Here is a 19437-nt window from a genome sequence, read left to right as displayed (position 1 = left end):
GTGCTAATCTTCGACGGGATACTGTGGCATATAAACATTTTATCCCGTTTCGAATATCATGGGTGTTGTGATATTTTCATCTGATTGTCAAACAAATCACTTCAAAAAGTAGGCTACCATAATAATTCCATAATTTATTTTGCTTAGACTCTGTACTGGACCGTATAGCTTACTGACAACTTTCACCCGTATTTTGACAAATTTCTGAAATTTAGTAGGCCAGAATATGATTTCCAACATTCGGTAAACCATTTGCCAACTAGTTAGATTCATGCAGCTTCTCTTCTTTCATAACTTGTTGCCCGAGAAGACTAAAGTAGTGCACACCAGAATGTCTTACACCGATAAATATATGAATGCATTAGTAATCTAATTAACACCAGTAATGTTGTCTTTCATTTAGGGACCGGGGAGAAAATGCAATAATTTAAACGGTGGAATGATTGGTCCTGTGCAAAATGTCCAAATGTGATCAGTTTGACTGGTTTTAAGGAAATGAAAAGCTGATGAAACAAGTTTCCAAAAAGACTTCAGTTTGTCTTGGTGCATATTTTCATGTGGTTGAAATACTGTCTGCTTGCATAAAGTGACCAAGATAAAACACATCACACGCATTTTCCCCAAGAGATCATTTTTCTCACTCTAGTTCCTGACAATTTACATGAATTGTATAATTTTACTGCAAGAAATGCATAATTCAGCAGGAGTTAATATTATGTTACACTACATGTGAGGTTATAGACCTACAGTCAGTGTCCAGATTTCAGTTACTATTCCATTTAACCCATATGAACTTAAAATGAGGAATATTCTGTTGATTCATAGATACAGGGATATATAAGGTGCATGTAAATAACTGATCCCAAATAAGACCTTAAGCGGGATATGAGCTACAATCCGGAATACATGTACGCATGTAAACGTGGTCAGTGAGCTGAGAGACACCCGCAATAACATCTGCTAAATATGTGTATGTGACCAATAAAATTTGATTTTGAATTGAGAGAGACTGTCTATGGCTGACAGGCAATGAGAGGGGTGGGTAGGCAGGCACCATATACTGTACACTTCCCAATGTCTCTTCACCTTTCCCCAACACAGCGACATGACCTAACGCCTGCTGCTGTATACTGACTGACTATAGATTGAACAGAAACACTGAAATAGCATTACACACTAATGACTGAAAACCTATATAAGTACAGTTATCACTTCTGCTTGAAACAGGAACAAAAACAGGAGTCAGAACAAGCCTTCCCAAAATGGTAGCCCAGTTTTAGGACCCCTGTGGTGTTGTGAAAAGGGCAGTACAGTACACTGCTTGTCACCATCACCAAGGAGAAGGACACAGATAAAAAAAAAGGCAAATATATTTCCCTCACCCACTTGTGTGTCACTAGGTTGTGTAGTGTATCACTTAATTTTGCTCTCCAAGGCCAACGTACAGACGTGGGCAAACACAGCACCCTTAAAATATTCAAGTAGCTTGAGCGTGACTTAAAACAAATGTACACATTAAGCTCTGTGACCAGTTCTACCGAAGCAGGGTTTTGCAATGTACGTGGATATCATCAATTTCCTTATTTGCTACACGTTGAAGAATGTAGTATTAAACAGGGAAGTTAAATGAGCATTAAACGGCGAGTGGTGTCAGGAGAACAAGCCATTGGTAAGCATGAAGATGAACAGCATAGCCCAGTGTTGCTCCTGTCTGTTTAGTGTTTGTGGCACAGGGGCCCGCTGAGACTCAGATTGACTCCGCTCCTCATTAAACGCGGCCTTTGTGAGACAAAAGTAAAATAGATATTAGGGGAGTGAGACGGGGAGCGCTGCTATGAATATTTAATTGGGTGCAGGGCTGTGTGTGTGTCTGTGTTGTGGGTATATCTCTGGGGCAGAGCTCCAGCACTTCTCCAGCCCGGCTCACGGTGATAGCTCTCCCAAGCTCCTGACACCCCTTGCTGGGGAGCTGTGGCGCAGCGTTGGCATCATTAAGGGTTCCACTGTCTGACTAATGAATCGATTGTCTGGTATCAGTGCTCCTCGCTGCAGCTCCCAGAGTGGTGCGCTCCTCCTCTGGGCTTTCCCTTCTGCTGAGCTCTTAATCAGAAAACAGCACTAATTACCCTCCTTTTCTCCCTCCCCTTCTCTTGTTATCTCTAGCCCTCTCCCTCCATCTTACTCTCCCTCTCTCTTGCGCTCTACTCATCTCTCCCTCTTTCTCCCCTGCCTCATCCTCAGGGCTATAGTGGTAGTGTACATGCTGGGATGAGCAGCTAGCTGAGATGAGGGGGTGTTGTAGTCGGGTCCTTTTGGCAGCTGGAGCTGGGGAGATTGCTACTGTACAAAAGAGCCATAGCTGCCCCCACCTGCCCTGCTGTAGTCCTGAAGTAGGTAACCCCCCCCCCCCCCCACACACACACACTTATTTCCTGTTCTCAGTAGACCACCTCATACACGGTGGCCTTCTTGTCTCCAGAACCAGTCACTATGTACTTATCATCCGGTGACACGTCACAACTCAGGACAGACGAGGACTCCTTGGACTGACAGAGAGAGAGCGAGAAGAGGAAAGGAGAGCGGGAGGGGGAAAGAGACGGAGAGAGGAAGAAAAGAAAGAAGTTGTTACAAATCAGTGAGTCATCCATGAACTCTGATGTGGACCAGAGGTGGACCTGCCAAAGCCTGGTCATTATCAGTAGGTGTAATAACACTCAGCTCCATGTCTTAAACAAGGGAGTGAAACTGAGATTAAACAGAGAGAAACTGATAAGGCACTGCCATACTGTTGGATCTTGTCTAGCCATCTTGTCTCGAGTACCACAGTGGAAATAAGTCCCAGACTTTGTGTGTTATCCTCGATTTTATTTATGTGCATGTATGGCTTTTTCAAGTTTTATGTTTGCTTGTTTTTTTTAAATGGTCAAATTAATAAACTAAACAAAACAGAGTCACAGACAGTATGAAACAGAGACACATGTGTGTTTACTCAGGAACACAGATATGTCTGGGAAGGAACACACTTCCACAGCGGTGGGTGAGTGACAGTGATTAGGAGAGATCTCCCTGTGGGTCCCACATGGCACCACACATCACTGCTCTACTCAGGAAGCTAATGTCTCACTTGCCTCATGCCTCTATAGCACCGTTTATATCTGGTTCTAACATGTCCTTTGTCCACATTCTGATTGTACCCACATTTTCAGACAGGTGTAGATGATTAAAAGATGCATTAAACTGATTGTGGTGTGTTTATTTCACTGATCATCCCCAAAGCTAACACCTCATTTGGCCGCCTTTCCTCCCAGTTCTCTGCTGCCAGTGACTGGAATGAATTGCAAAAATTGTTGGAGACTTATTTCCCTCACCAACTTTAAACATCAACTATCTGAGCAGCTAACCGATCGCTGCAGCTGTACCTAAGTCCATCTGTAAATAGTCCACCCAATCTACCTACCTCATCCCCATACTGTTTTTGTTTTATTTACTTTTCTGCTCTTTTGCACACCAGTATCTCTACACACCAGTATCTCTACTCATCCTCTGCTCATTTATCACTCCAGTGTTAATCTGCTAAATTGTAATTATTCGCTCCTATGGCCTATTTATTGCCTACCTCCTCATGCCTTTTGCACACACTGTATATATCCTTTCTTTTTTCTACTGTGTCATTGACTTGTTTATTGTGTTATTGGCTTGTTTATTGTTTACTCCATGTGTAACTATGTTGTCTGTGTCACACTACTTTGCTTTATCTTTGCCAGGTCACAGTTGCAAATGAGAACGTGTTCTCAACTAGCCTACCTGGTTAAATAAAGGTTAAATAAAGGTGAAATAAAAAATAGTGATCAGGTCTTCCTGACCACCTCCTGTAAGATATCCAGACACATTGTGTAGATGGATCTGGACAGTGAAACCATTTAAATCATCATTATCCCTCCCTCAATACATGTCTTAAAATAAATAAATAATTTTGAAAGAATATCTGGACAAAGGACGCATGTAAGTGTAACCGATGTGAAATGGATAGCCAGGGTGCGCACTAATAGCTTTACAATCGGTGATGTCACTCGCTCTGAGACATTGAAGTAGTTGTTCCCTTTGCTCTGCAAGGGCCGTGGCTTTTATGGAGCGATGGGTAATGATACTTCGAGGGTGGCTGTTGTCAATGTGTGCAGAGGGTCCCTGGTTTGAGCCCAGGTAGGGGCGAGGAGAGGGACGGAATCTATACTGTTACATAAGCACTAGGTATAAACCAGGCTTGTCTCTATGTTGGTCCACTACAGAGTTGGCTCAAAATGCCCTAATAACACTAGTGTATTTTCAGAGGAGGCTGATGGGAGGAGCTATAGGAGGACAGGCTCATTGTATTGGCTGGAATGGATTATTGGATCGGTACCACATGTTTGACTCTATTCCATTCCAGGCATTACAATAAGCCTGTCCTCCAATAGCTCCCCCCACCAGCCTCACTGATTACCGCCTAGATGTATTAATTGAATCAAAATAGGGCACAAAATAACATGTTTCTGTTTGGACACAATCGGAATAGTAAATAATATATTATGGTCTTTCTGGTGTATTATTGACCATTCTCTACTTTTTTGAAAATGACCAAGTCATTACAAGGGTTTTAGATCATTCCAGTAATAGTAATTGCTACACAATACATGCTTTATAACAGACTGCCTGTAAATGTTATTCTTCTTCATCTGATTGGCAGAGTGATGTCTCCTGAGTGGCGCAGTGGTCAAAGGCACTGCATCTCTGTGCTAGAGGCATCACTACAGACCCTTGTTTGATTCCAGGCTGTATCACAACCGGCTGTGATTGGGAGTCCCATTGGGCGGTGCACAACTGGCCCAGCATCGTCCAGGTTAGGCCGTCATTATAAATAAGAATTTGTTCTTAACTGACTTGCCTAGTTAAATAAACATTTCAAAAAGTCAACCCAGGTTCTTAAAGGTACAATCCACCTAAAACCACAAATTTCTATGATTACAGTGTTAAATAACGAATATGTGAGAACAATATTTTTGTTGACAAATTACTCATTTTGTCATTATAACAAGGTTAGTAGCAACATGTGAAAATCGTTGTGGAAATATGTTGCAGATCAAGTCGACTACAAAACCCACTGGCTAGTTAGCTAGGTATCTACTAGTCAGCAAACGTAGCTACACACAATAATACCAACGTCAATATCAGCATGCGAAGTAGCTAGCTACCTGTAAAATCACATAAAGAAACTGCAATTTACGAGTCTACAATCTCAACCATGTTCAACTTGTAGTCCTCTCAGTCTACCGCAGAGCCCAGGGTGAAGACGTTGCTATGGTAACAACGGCCGTTTCACACAGACACACAATGCGTGTTGGGTTTAGGGTTGCCAGGTCTAGCTAAATTCTCCAGCAAATGACTATCAAAACCTGATCAAAAGGCCTGAAAACTACGACCTTATTTTTTTTCGCAGCAAGAGAGGAGTTGTCACATGTATTTTTTGGAAATGTCATATTAGCTAGCTAGTTCTGTTTTGTTTTTATTAGTATTTTTTTATTTGAAGGCCTGCACAAGCTTTTTTTCTAATATATATATTTTATTAACAACAAATCAATACATAAATCACATGGGGGAACACAAGCATACATATATTACAAACAATGGACAATCGACCTTGGGGGTACAATATCACATTCCAATTATGCAAGGACTTTAAGGGACATATATATACTTACAATTCTAACAGCTTTTTTGTTAGTAGAGCATTTAACCGTCTTAAAATACAGTTAAATTTATTTTTCTGGGGTACGAAAATGTGGTTTTCTGTTTGTAAATTTACATTTGTGTATATGAAATTTGGCCAAAATAATGAAATTAATTACATAATGTTTCAGCTTATTTCTATTGTATGTAAAGAATCCAAACAGTACATCTCTCCACAATAGTGTAAAATCTTCATAAATGTGTTCAATATAAACCTACTGATGTCTTGCCACAGTTTTCTTACATGCATACAATGCCAAAAAAGATGAAACACTGTTTCTGGGTGGTCATTACAAAAGGAGCAATTTGAGTTGATGTTTTCCTTAAACTTCTTCATATAGTGGTTGGCAGGATAATATTTATGAATCATTTTAAAGGAAACTTCCTTAATTTTGTTAACAAGTAGGTATGTGTGTGTGGAAACATCCAAACTTTTTTTTTCAACAGATATGATCAATAAATCCATTCCAATAAGGCATGACATAAGGTACAGATACAACATCCTGCTGAAACAAGGTTCATATCGCTCTGTTGTTGAATGGACCAAAAGAGAAACAAATCTTTCCTACTGACGAGTCAATAGAAGGTAGGCTCTGAGGGTCAGGTCTTGACACATTCCTGAATAATATAGCAACACCTGAGGGAATGGCATCTAAAACAATTGCAAAATCTTTAGGTGTTACAGGGACCTTGTAAAGTGATAAGAATTCCTTATAAGTGAGTAAAAGACCCTCTGCATTTACCAGTTGGCTCACCAATAGGATATTATTTCGGAACCAATATTCTAAAACAAAGAAGTATTTTTATACAATATATCCCAATTATTCCATATATAATATCTCTGTGGAGAAAAATTGTGTTTATAAATTAAGGACCATGACAAGAACCTGCCGATGAAAAGCAGAAAGTTTCACTGGAATATTGTCAATATTATAATTGCAAAAAACATGAAGTTATGGCCACCAAAAGTAAAGACATGATGAGGAATAAAATTACAGATAGAAGTGGGTCTTCTTAGGAATTGTTTTATCCAATTGATCTTAAAAGTATTATTTAAAGTAGCAAAGTCCAGAAAATTCAGTCCACCATTCTCATACGTGTTCATTACAACAGTTTTCCTAATGTAATGGGTACGGTTTCTCCACAGAAAGTTGAAAAGCATCTGGTCTATCTCCTTGCTTATTTTACTGTCAAGATATAAAGATAGAGGGCCATATGTTAGTCTAGAGATACCTTCGGCCTTGGTTATTAGGACTCTACCTTTTAAAGATAAGTCCCTCTGTAGCCATTGATTTAGCTTCTTCTGGGTTTTTTTAATAAGAGGGTTCAAATTTAGTAAGCCTCTAGACTTATGATCCTTTATAATGGTTATGCCTAAATATGTAAGTTCTTCTTTTACTGGAATACCATAATATGAAGGTGTCAAACAATCTTTGACAGCTATGAGTTCACATTTATTAATGTTAAGATATAGACCAGACGCTTTGGAAAAGGATTGTATCACATTGATCGATATGGGAATTTGGTTAGCGTCTTTCAGAAAAAGTGTAGTATCATCAGCCAGCTGGCTTATAATAATTTCTTTACCAGCTATGCAAATACCTTGTACAGGACTATTATTTAAAGAATTTGCAAGAAGTTGGGTGATTAATAAAAACAGGTACGGAGAAATAGGACAACCTTGCCTAATTCCTCTCTTTAACTCAAATCTAGGTGAGGTGCCATATTTCAATTTGATAGAGCTGTTACCATTTGTATAGAGAGTCTTAATAGCCTTACAGAAAAAATCCCCAAAGCCAAGTCTCTCAAGGGAGTGGAAGAGAAACTGATGCTCTACTGTGTCAAATGCTTTATAAACATCTAAAAATAATATGAAACTAACCTCAGTTATTAGGTCTGAGTAGTCAAGTATGTTTAATACTAGTCTGACATTGTTAGAAATATTTCTCATAAAGCCAGACTGTGTTTCATCAATGATTGCATCCAGGACTTCTTTAATTATTTTTGCAAGTAGTAAGGCTAATATCTTATAGTTATTATTATTGTGTTAGTAGTGTTATTATATTAGTGTTATTAACCCCCGACTCATTGTAGGAGGGAGAACATTGTTTTTAATGCTCTCTAAAAAAGACTTAAAATAGGAAGGGAGCTACTTGTTCAGAAAACAATTTGTAAAATTCTGATGTAATTCCATCAACACCTGGTGATTTATTGTTCTTTAGATGTTTGATAGACTATAATCTCTTCAACTTTGATGGGTTCATCACACTGTTTAGATTCTATATCACTGATAGAGTGAACATTATTCAGTGAGTTAAAAAACATATTTGTGGATTCCTGACAGTACGTAGAGCTATACAATTTTCTGTAAAAATTGCTACAGCATTTAGCAATTCATTTTTGGTCATCTGTAATAACACCATCAATGTTTAACTTATGGATAGTGTTATTTTTAAAGTGAAATTTCTCAAGTCTAAAGAAATAGGATGAATTCTGTTCTCCCTCCTCAATCCATTTTTTTCCTAGATCTAATAAAGGCTCCTTCTGCTTTTAATCTATATATATTATCCAGTTTATTTTGTAACTCAATCAGTTCCATCTTCTCCTCCCCCTAGAGGCCGGCTGGGGACCTCTGAGAAAGGGAAGTTATCTAATGATCACCTTTTCCTCCTCAGCTATTCTGGTCTTAGCAAGATTACTACCATATTTTCTAAGGTATTTGGACAAATACCAAATTTAAAGAGCTCCCAGTTCTTGCAATAGGATTTTTCTTCACAAGCCCTTTCCCAAAAGTGTGAGAGCAGATTTTTAACCTCAAATTTAACTATATCATTATTTAATAATGAGCTATTTAGCTTCCAGTAGGATGCTCTACCAAGGTTAATATCAGGGGTAAATATTTAGATATCAATGTAAATGGCCCTATGGTCTGTGAGGGGAGTAGTACAAATACTTGTAGTAACACACTCACTATCAATACATTTGGATAGAAGCCAAAAAATCTATTCTGGATTGTCTGGAGCCTGTTTTGTTACTCCAAGTGGATGATCTGTCAGCCGGAAACCTCTCTCTCCATATATCAGTAAGATCAAACTTTTCCATAAAAAGTATTAAACCCAAATTCTGATTGGTTGGCCTACCTGGGGGCCATCTATCAGTTGAATTATCTATAGTAATGTTAAAGTCCCCTCCTATCAATAATAACGAATTGGGAAATTTAGATAACCAATGAAGTATATGTTTCTCTATAGATTCAAGCAACTCATCATTCTCATGTTTGGTGTTGTACCCGTACAAGTTGACTGTAATGAGCGTAATGTCATTGTAACTGATCACAAGACAAATAAAGTGACCGAAAGGGTCACATTCCGAGTGTAGAATATTACCACCAAAGGTATTTTTCATTGTCGTGACACCAGCGGAGCGTTCAGATCCATGGGAAAGCCAAATATCATTGCCCCACTGTGACCTCAAGAAGTTGGCATCAGCCGAAATTGAGTAAGACTCTTGAAAAAAGCAAAAATCTGTTCAAAATGGTTTAGCAAATAGAAATAAGTCCTTGCGCTTCACATTGCTTTGTAACCCCCTAGCACTAAGAGAAACTATAGACAAAGACAAAACAAAGATGATATAAAAGTATAAATTGTAGTAGGATCAGTGAAAGTAAACGATAAGGAACCGAGATCTGCACCATTTAAGTCAATTGAAAGTGAAAATAGCTTATTCTATAACCTTTGAGCTAGACGTTATCTGGCTTTGAAATTCAACTCAACTGGAAATTATGTTCAAGACCAAACCAAGGGTTCTTGTAGTAAGAGAGACTAAAAACCCTCTTTAGTGTAATCAGGATCTATTCTGAGAAATAAAATAACAAATAATAATTTAAATAAAAGGGTACCTACTATTTTAAGTGCATATGAAAGCTGATCATAAAATAATTGAATATTTTTTTTTACATATAAACGTTCCTAAGACCTTTTTTTGGAAATAAGTATTAATAACTAAATAGAACAATAACCGTGTAAAGTCAGAGCAGACCTGTATGCCCTTTAAAACAGTATCTTAGTTACTGTATACATAAAACATAAATACAGCTTTGTCTTCTTCGTAAGTTTGTAAACAAAATAGGTCTTCTGGTCATACAAGAACAAACTAATAAATTGAAATACCTGAGTATTCCTGAAAAATAGTCACCTGATGCTTGTTAGGTAAACAACATAAGGAAAATGAGAATACCATGGCTGAAACCATCAACCTGTTCCTTCTGGTGAGATTTTAGGGAGGAATATGGATTTCTGAACCGTTGATGAAGCCTCGTCCTCCGACAAAGTAAGCCTCATTTCGTGCTATCTTGACCGTTGGCCACAACTTGTTCCTTCTTTCTATGTCCTCTGGGCTGAGATGCTCGGCGAAACGCAGACCATGGCTCTGAAGGAGGGCGTTCTTCCTAGCAGCTTTCTAGACAGCATCCCTGTAGACTCTGGCAGTGAATAGGATGATGATACGCCTTGGTCTTGAATCGTTTTGCTGTTGCTTCTTGCAGAGGCGATGCACAACTTCGATGGTATCACCAACTTTGTTCTTCTCTGCAGGCAAAACTTCTTGGCAGATACGGATAGCCTCTCCTCACACATCTTCATTCTCCACTTCTGGCAAGCCGTAGAGTCTCAGGTTCCATCTTCTTGTGTATTGTTCCAGATCAGTGAGACGTCTATGGTCGACATTGTTATTATTTTCCACCCTTTCCACCCTTTTTTCAACTTTTGCCACTCTTGTTTTCACATCCTTGATTTCACCACATGCAAACTCCACAATCTTTTTCAAGACTTCACGCCTACCGTTTTCTCAATTGCGTCACACCTGGAGTTGATGAGTAAGGAGAGGGTAGCCACGATGTCAGAGTTCATGTTGGGTTTTTGGGATGGTGGAGGTTTGCACGGAGTAACCGGTAAAGAGGGTGAATTCGTCATCTTCAGCATTCGAAAGCATGATATTATCCATAGGCCAAGCGTAGTTATGGCAGTTGTCTATAAGCACGTTTCTCTCTTGTTGATTAGCAATAGAACGGCTAACTTCTTCCTTTCTTTTTTTTAATCACGACTTTGCATGGACATGCCAAAATAAATTATCCAATTATTATTCCAGTCACAGGAAAGGTCTTATATCTTGAACAAATAAAAATAGTAATGACTGTAAACTTTTTTTTCTTTCACAATCTTTCTGAAGTTTGGTACAGAGCTCGGTAAAAAAGAACGTCTGTTCAAGCCGCCATCTTGGCACCTCCCCGAGTGAACATAATTGTACACTCAGAAAGCCGACTAAAAACGACGATTGAGGGGCTTACGTTGCAAAGTTCCCTTGCTTGGCGAATCATTTGGCTCACCCCCCAAGATGGCAAACGGGATTCTCCCAAGGGCATAAGGCGAGGGTAAGTGTATGAGGGTGTGTCTTTTAAGTGTTTGGACCGTAAAGTTTGGCTGCATTCCAAACACTTAAAAGACACACCCTCTCCCCTCAGTCCTTAAATTAAGTGGACACTTCTGATGACGTACCATGACGATTGACGAGTTTACACTTGCAAGGGAGGAAGGAATTCATTTAAATGGACCGCCTTTGTCCGGAAATTCATCACTCCTTCGGTCCACAATGTTTGTGTTCTCAGCCACCGGTAGCTTGTCGGTGCTTTATATGTGCTACAGTCAATTTTGATTGCATTTCATATCTTGGCTAGAAGACCACGCATCCGCAGACATCGAATATTAGCCATCCTACTATATCAGGTCATCTAAAATTACAATGTATAAGTATGATGTCGGGGAACGTTATGTGCGGCGCAAGTTTCCAAAAGCTAACCAAACAAAAACATCATTACGTGTTTGAGCCATCATGTGCATTAGTAGCACAATTTCTAACTTATTTACATTTGTTTTTACTTACGCTTGAATGTTGACTTCTCCATATTAATGTTGGTTTTAAGTTTTGGTGGACTTTTCTTAGCGGATGTACAATCATCGTGAATTGAATTATGGGGCGTTTCAGGCCAGGAGTCAACATAATTGTACACGCGCAAAAGCTGACTAAAAACGGGGACTGAGGGGCTTACGTTGCCAACTTCCCTTGCTTGGCTAATCATTTGGACCAACGACAAAGATGGCCACGGTGATTCCCTTAAGGGCATAAGGCGAGGGTAAGTGGAGGAGGGTGTGTCATTTATGAGTTTGAAACGCAGCCTGAGGGTGACTTCCAGGGAATGGGGAGGGGATCAATAAACCCATAAATTTATGGTGGAACACACTTGACTTGAATTATGCCATTCATGTTTTACTTAAGAAATAAGGCCCGAGCAGGTGTGGTATATGGCCAATATACCACAGCTAAGATCTGTTCTTAGGCACGAAGCAATGCTATTATAAACTGTTTACCAAAATAATTAGAGCAGCAAAAATAATTGGTTTTGTCACATCCGTGGCATACTTAAGTGATAATGCCAAAGAAGCCGGTGTTTGGAGTATATATAGGCACAGGTGTTAACTTTAACTCCTATATGTACATATTACCTCGACTAACCTGTGCCCCCACACATTGACTCTGTACCAGTACCCCCTGTATATAGCCTTGCTACTGTTATTTTTCCGCTGCTCTTTAGTAATTTATTTTTATTTAAAAAATGTACGTAACACTTATTCTTCTCAAAACTGCATTGTTGGTTAAGGGCTTGTAAGTAAGCATTTCACTGTTAGGTCTACACCTGTTTTATTCTGAGCATGTGACAAGTAACATTTGATTTGATTTATGAGATTAAACTTCGCTCTGAAGCCGGCAACGTTGCTGGCTCAGTCAAAGTGATTATCGGAGTGTCTAATTAGCCCCTACCTACACCCTCCATAATTTTCACTCCCCCAGTTGTGGGGCACTTGTGCATAGGGCGGAGAATGTGCAAATGGAGGGCCGACACACACCTCTCTGGCCCTGCCCCCCACTCACTCAATCAGCAACAGCCTGCCTCACTGCCTGATAGTCAGCAGCAGCAGGTGGCACTGTCACAGTGAAAATAATAATAGCTTTTTTTTATTATGAGAAATGTCATGGCTGACGCAGTGCAATTTAGAAGTACCCCAAAAACCCACAATCATCAAATCAAAGTTTATTTGTCACGTGTGCCGAATGCTTACTTACAGGCTCTAACCATTTGTGCGAAAAAAAGGTGTGTGTGCAGGTAGTTAAAGAAATAAAACAATAGTAAAAAAGACATTTGAAAAAAAGAGTAGCAAGGCTATCTATATACAGACACCTGTTAGTCAGGCTTATTGAGGTAGTATGTACATGTAGGTATCGTTAAAGTGACTATGCATATATGATGAACAGAGAGTAGCAGAAGCGTAAAAAGAGGGGTTGGCGGGTGGTGGGACACAATGCAGATAGCCCAGTTAGTCAATGTGCGGGAGCACTGGTTGGTTGGGCCAATTTAGGTAGTCTGTACATGAATGTATAGTTAAAGTGACTATGCAATCAATACATTTTCATCCGTGACATTGTTTTCAAGTAGCCCAATTGCTAGACAACTATGGTCATGGCAACCCTGATTGCATAATGGTACTTGATGGAAAAACTGATATGAATAATTTGGTACACTGTTTAGATTGAGCACATCTAAGCGAGATATATATTTTGTCATGACGAAATAAGCGGATGGAACTGTTCTCGACCAAGGGGATCTCAAGACTTTTGTGGCCTGGGACCCCTTTTGTGATAGCAAATTCATCAGGGACCCCTTATAATCAGAACACAACTCGAGGGCGTTCTGATAGCCTATAAGGAGTTTTACTATGACGTCTGAAATCCATGGCTGGACAAACCAGGTCTCGGGCCCGGGGAGAGAACATTTGAAAAGCCTGCCTCTTGGCACTTTTCAAGATAATTTCCTGCTATTCTACACATTTTGCCATGAGGCAAAGAGAAAACATTGCAGTTTTAAAGTTTAAATTACAGTGCATTTATGTTAAAAACATGTTTTTTTAACCTCTTACATCTATGGGGGTGCTATTTCATTTTTGGATGAAAAACGTTCCCGTTTTAAACAAGTTATTTTGTCACAAAAAGATGCTCGACTATGCATATAATTGATACCATTCGAAAGAAAACACTCTGACGTGTCCAGAAATACCAAGATATTCTCTGTGCGTGCCCTAGAACGTGAGCTTCAGGCAAAACCAAGATGAGATGGCATCCAGGAAATGACAAGGATTTTTGAGGCTCTGTTTTCCATTGTCTCCTTATATGGCTGTGAATGCGAGAGGAGTGAGTCAACCCTTTCTGTCGTTTCCCCAAGGTGTCTGCAGCATTGGGACGTATTTGTGGGCAGATCATTGGAAGATTGACAATAAGAGACCACATTTACCAGGTGTCCGCCCGGTGTCCTGCGCCGAAATTGGTGCGCAAAAGTCACCTGCCAGTATTTTTCCATGCGATACAGAGGAAAGCAAGCCTCCACGAACTGCATATCAATGAAGAGATATGTGAAAAAACACCTTGAGGATTGATTCCAAACAACGTTTGCCATGTTTCGGTCGATATTATGTAGTTAATCCGGAAAAAGTTTTACGTTGTAGGTGACTGAATTTTCGGTTCGTTTCGGTAGCCAGACGCAATGTAGAAAACGGAACGATTTCTCCTACACACAGACGCTTTCAGGAAAAACTGCGCATTTGGTATGTAACTGAGAGTCTCCTCATTGAAAACATCAGAAGCTCTTCAAAGGTAAATGATTTTATTTATTTGGTTATCTGGTTTTTGTGAAAATGTTGCGTGCTAAATGCTACTCAAAATGCTATACTAGCTTTGCATACTCTTACACAAATTAGTCAATTTCTATGGTTCATAAGCATATTTTGAAAATCTGAGATGACAGTGTTGTTAAGAAAAGGCTAAGCTTGAGAGCAGACGCATTATTTTCATTTTATTTGCGATTTTCAGAAATCGTTAACGTTGTGTTATGCTAATGAGCCTGAGGCTTTAGTCACAAACCCGGATCCGGGATGGGGAGTTTCAAGAAGTTTTAAACATTGGGGGAATTGTATTGAGTTGAAAAATGGATAATTAGGAGTACTGTGGATACACATATCCCTGTGAGTCAGGCCCATGTTGCCCAGGGTTAAAGACATACATTGTAGATTAATAATATTACATTGTTTTGTATTACTAGAGGTCGACCAATTTTGATTTTTCAACACCGATACCGATTATTGGAGGACCAAAAAAAAGCGGATACCGATTTAATCGGCCGTTTTTTAAATATATTTGTAATAATGACAATTACAACAATAGTGAATGGACACTTATTTTAACTTAATATAATACATCAATAAAATCAATTTAGCCTCAAATAAATAATGAAACATGTTCAATTTGGTTTAAATAATGCAAAAACAAAGTGCTGGAGAAGAAAGTAAAAGTGCAATATGTGCCATGTAAAAAAGCTAAAGTTTCTTGCTCAGAACATGAGAACATATGAAAGCTGGTGGTTCCTTTTAATATGAGTCTTCAATATTCCCAGGTAAGAAGTTTTAGGTTGTAGTTATTATAGGAATTATAGGACTATTTCCCTCTATACCATTTGTATTTCATTAACCTTTGACTATTGGATGTTCTTATAGGCACTTTAGTATTGCCAGTGTAACAGTATAACTTCCGTCCCTTTCCTCGCTCCTCCCTGGGCTCGAAAACAGGAACACAACGACAACAGCCACCCTCGAAGCAGCGTTACACATGCAGAGCAAGGGGAACAACCACTCCAAGTCTCAGAGCGCTAACTAGCGTGCACCCCGCTAACTAGCTAGCCATTTCACATCGGTTACACCAGCCTAATCTCGGGAGTTGATAGGCTTGAAGTCATAAACAGTGCAATGCTTGAAGCACAGCGAAGAGCTGCTGGCAAAATGCAGAAAGTGCTGTTTGAATGAATGCTTACAAGGCTGCTGGTGCCTACCATCGTTCAGTCAGACTACACTATCAAATCATAGACTTAATTATAACATAATAACACACAGAAATACAAGCCTTAGGTCATTAATATGGTCGAATCTGGAAACTATCATCTCAAAATCAAGATGTTTATTCTTTCAGTGAAATGCGGAACCGTTCCATATTTTTTCTAACGGGTGGCATCCATAAGTCTAAATATTCCTGTTACATTGCACAACCTTCAATGGTATGTCATAATTACGTAAAATTCTGACAAATTAGGTGGCCCAAACTGCATATACACTGACTCTGCGTGCAATGAACGCAAGAGAAGTGACACAATTTCACCTGATTAATATTGCCTGCTAACCTGGATTTCCTTTAGCTAAATATGCAGGTTTAAAAATATATACTTCTCTGTATTGATTTTAAGAAATGCATTGATGTTTATGGTTAGGTACACATTGGAGCAACGATACGCACCGCATCAATTATATGCAACGCAGGACACGCTAGATAAACTAGTAATATCATCAACCATGTGTAGTTAACTAGTGATTATGATTGATTGTTTTTTTAAAGATAAGTTTAATGCTAGCTAGCAACTTACCTTGGCTTACTGCATTCGCATAACAGGTAGGCTCCTCGTGGAGTGCAATGTAATCAGGTGGTTATAGAGCATTGGACTAGTTAACTGTAAGGTTGCAAGATTGAATCCCCCGAGCAGACAAGGTAAAAATCTGTCGTTGTGCCCCTGAACGAGTCAGTTAACCCACCATTCCTAGGCCGTCATTAAAAATAAGAATGTGTTCTTAACTGACTTGCCTAGTTAAATAAAGATTTAAATAAAGGTGTAAAAAAAAAAAGCTGCCAAATCGGTGTCCAAAAATACCGATTTCTGATTGTTATGAAAACTTGAAATCGGCCCTAATTATTTGGCCATTCCGATTAATTGGTTGACCTCTAATTATTACACACTTTAAAAACATATTCCACAGATCCCTTGGCCAAAAGTAGTTTAATCAGTTAGTAATATTCATAATATTCATAATATTATTATTATTATATTCATAATATTCAAAAATGCAATGTATAATAAAATATAAAAAAACGTATAAAAATATATATATATTTTGAGATCTGGCCGCGGACCCCCCGCAGTACCTCTGCGGACCCCACTTTGAGAACCCCTGTTCTAGACAAGTATGCCCATACCATCTATTGGCTGATTTGGCAATCTGGAGTGCAGGTAACTGTTTTATATTTACATTTTAGTCATTTAGCAGACGCTCTTATCCAGAACAATTTACAGTAGTGAGCGCATACATTTTTTAAGCATTATGAAATGTGATATTGTTTTATCCCCGATCTCCAGTGATTAGAACCTTATAGGTTTGACAAGTTCCTACACAATTTCCTGATTTCATAGACGGACCACATAGAAGTTAAATCATGGTGAAAATAGTTATTTTACACACTTATAGAACATACACTGTCCTCAAACTGACAGAAGTTTCATGTTTCACTTCTGGGGGTGGATTATCCTTTTAACCCTACGTGGTTCAGCTGTGCTCTCAGCACCACTAATCACAGCTTTCAGAACCACAGAAATACAGGGAGCTGACTTTCTCTACAATAACTGAATAAACAATCCCTACTACTGTACCTCTATTCTGTCTCCACCAGGATCCGTCTCTGTCTGCATCAGACCTATGATCCTATCCCCAGATGGCTCCCTACTAGCACGGCTCCTCTCTCAATCCATCCCTCCTTTAACTCTACCTCCTCCCACTTCTCCCCCCCACTTCTCTCCCTCCACTCTCCCCCTCTTTCAATCTCATCCTCCTCCTTTGCATCCCCTCTCTCCTCCACATAACAGGTTCATATCACCAGGGCTGTCAATCAGCAGGCCATTGGTGAGAGAGGCCATGTTGACTGACAGACACACTCACACTACAGAGAAACGGGGAGGAGGGAGAGAGGATGGATCGGTACAAGGGATGAGGTAGTGTTGAGTGAGAGCAATTGGAGGAGGAGAAAGGGGGGGTTTGGGTTTGTGTATGTACATGTGAGAGAGAAAGAGAGAGAGAGAGAAATAAATCGGGAGTAAAAGCGAGCAAGAGAAAGAAAGCAAGAGAGGAAGTAGCAGAATAATACCCTTTATGGACAGAACGCCACTACAGTAACGTTTCGATAGCAACAACTGATTATCTTTTAAGACAATTTTTAAAAGTGCAGCATCAGAAGCATCTGTACCTTTTCAGATAGTGGAATTCTGCTCCGGCATAGAATGTTCTGTATTGTTTCCCTGACGACAATAAACGTTCCTGATTGCTGTGTTGTTTTTATGCTGTTTTTTTATGGAGGGGAAGCTAGATGTGTTTTCTTTCTACTAAAAGTCACAGTATTTCATTAATTTTAACAAAAACATTTAGGAGAGTGGTCTGCGTGCAGGCAGACAGGTTACGAGCAGGCATCTCAAGATTATTATTTACAGTTCGCCTAATGATTGATGTCTGTCCCACTTTAGAAGTGGCATTCCTTTATAGACAAGTAAAATACCCATTTTAGTGGCGCTTCGAATTTCCAGAGAAGGTTCCGTGTCAGCATTTCAAAAGCTGTTGTATTTGTACCCTTACAGACAAACAAACAAGCCGTAGCCGAGGTGCTTTCAAGGTGCCACATTCCATATGTCTGAAAAGGGTATTATAGTGTGAGAGAGACACAGAGAGATAGAGAGGGAGATTGTGAGACGTCATGTAGAGGGAACTGAGGGGCATTTGGATAATAAAGATAGCCTCTGTGCTCATCAGAGCTCTAAGGAGACACCAGCCAAGGCTGCAGATTCCTCCCTCCCTGCACTAGACTAGCAAACAGCAATGACAGCCATACTGCCTCCCTCCCACACACAACACAATATCTCCCCTTTAAATGGTCTTCCTGTAGCTCATCACACTCATACATACCCAGCATAGATAAAGCCTAAAGTGTGTGTGTGTGATGCAGTCTGTTCTGTCTGATAAAGCCCAGAAAGTCACCTTGAATCATATCTGTGATAAACAACTTGTCTTTCAATCTCTGTCCCACCCTCAGTCTCTCACAGTGGGAAAAAGCTAACTTCCTGCAATTCTACACATTTCATTTTGCCAGAGAGAGAATTTGCAGTTCTATAGCTAATCTCATGTTATTCTATACCTTTTGCCATGGGGCAGAGCGTGAATGTTGCTGTTCTATAGCTAATCTAATGCTATTCTACACATTTTGCCATGCAGCTGAGAGAAAATGTTGCAGTTTCATAGCTAATTTCATGAAATTCTACACATTTTGCCATGGGGCTGATGGAAAACCAACACCCCAGGGGCTGCGGGGGGTTGTGCTATGCCAGTGCTCTCACTCACACACGCACACACTGATGGGAACAGGAGAATATTAGAAGATTGGGCTATGGTTGGTGTTGTTCGTGGGATAGAGAAAATATATTGTGTTGGGGTGGGATAGGGTTAGTGTTGGGTTCACTGACGGTACAATACCATATGAGTATTAGCCAGAGGGCTATCCTGCCTCTCTCTCTCTCACCTGGAAAATACTGGCTCCATATGGCGTCCTCCATGCATTCAGCAGATTGTCCTTCCCTGTGCTCACAAACCACTTGCCTGAAACACACACACACACATTATACTTCAGAGTTAGCTGATGTATCCAACCACTATACAT

The 19437-nt window shown here is 39.7% G+C and overlaps 1 protein-coding gene across 4 annotated transcripts in view; it reads right to left on the bottom strand.

The window, feature by feature from the left end:
• Positions 1-2403: 2403 nt before the first annotated feature.
• Positions 2404-19437, bottom strand: part of LOC135556502 (transducin-like enhancer protein 4) — a 96639-nt gene continuing 79605 nt past the window's right edge. For all 4 annotated transcript variants that reach the window (XM_064989759.1, XM_064989761.1, XM_064989762.1 and 1 more), the window contains exons 19-20: positions 19300-19376; positions 2404-2546 (exon numbers count right to left, since the gene is read on the bottom strand). In XM_064989759.1, the coding sequence (XP_064845831.1) occupies positions 2439-2546; positions 19300-19376 (185 nt within the window). In that variant the 3' untranslated portion in view covers positions 2404-2438. The remainder of the gene's footprint in view (positions 2547-19299; positions 19377-19437) is intronic.

This window comes from Oncorhynchus masou, chromosome 15 (genome assembly GCF_036934945.1).
Source record: "Oncorhynchus masou masou isolate Uvic2021 chromosome 15, UVic_Omas_1.1, whole genome shotgun sequence".
Lineage (NCBI taxonomy): Eukaryota > Metazoa > Chordata > Actinopteri > Salmoniformes > Salmonidae > Oncorhynchus > Oncorhynchus masou.
The sequence above is the reverse complement of the archived record's forward strand: the minus strand, read 5'-3'. Positions and strand labels throughout refer to the sequence as shown.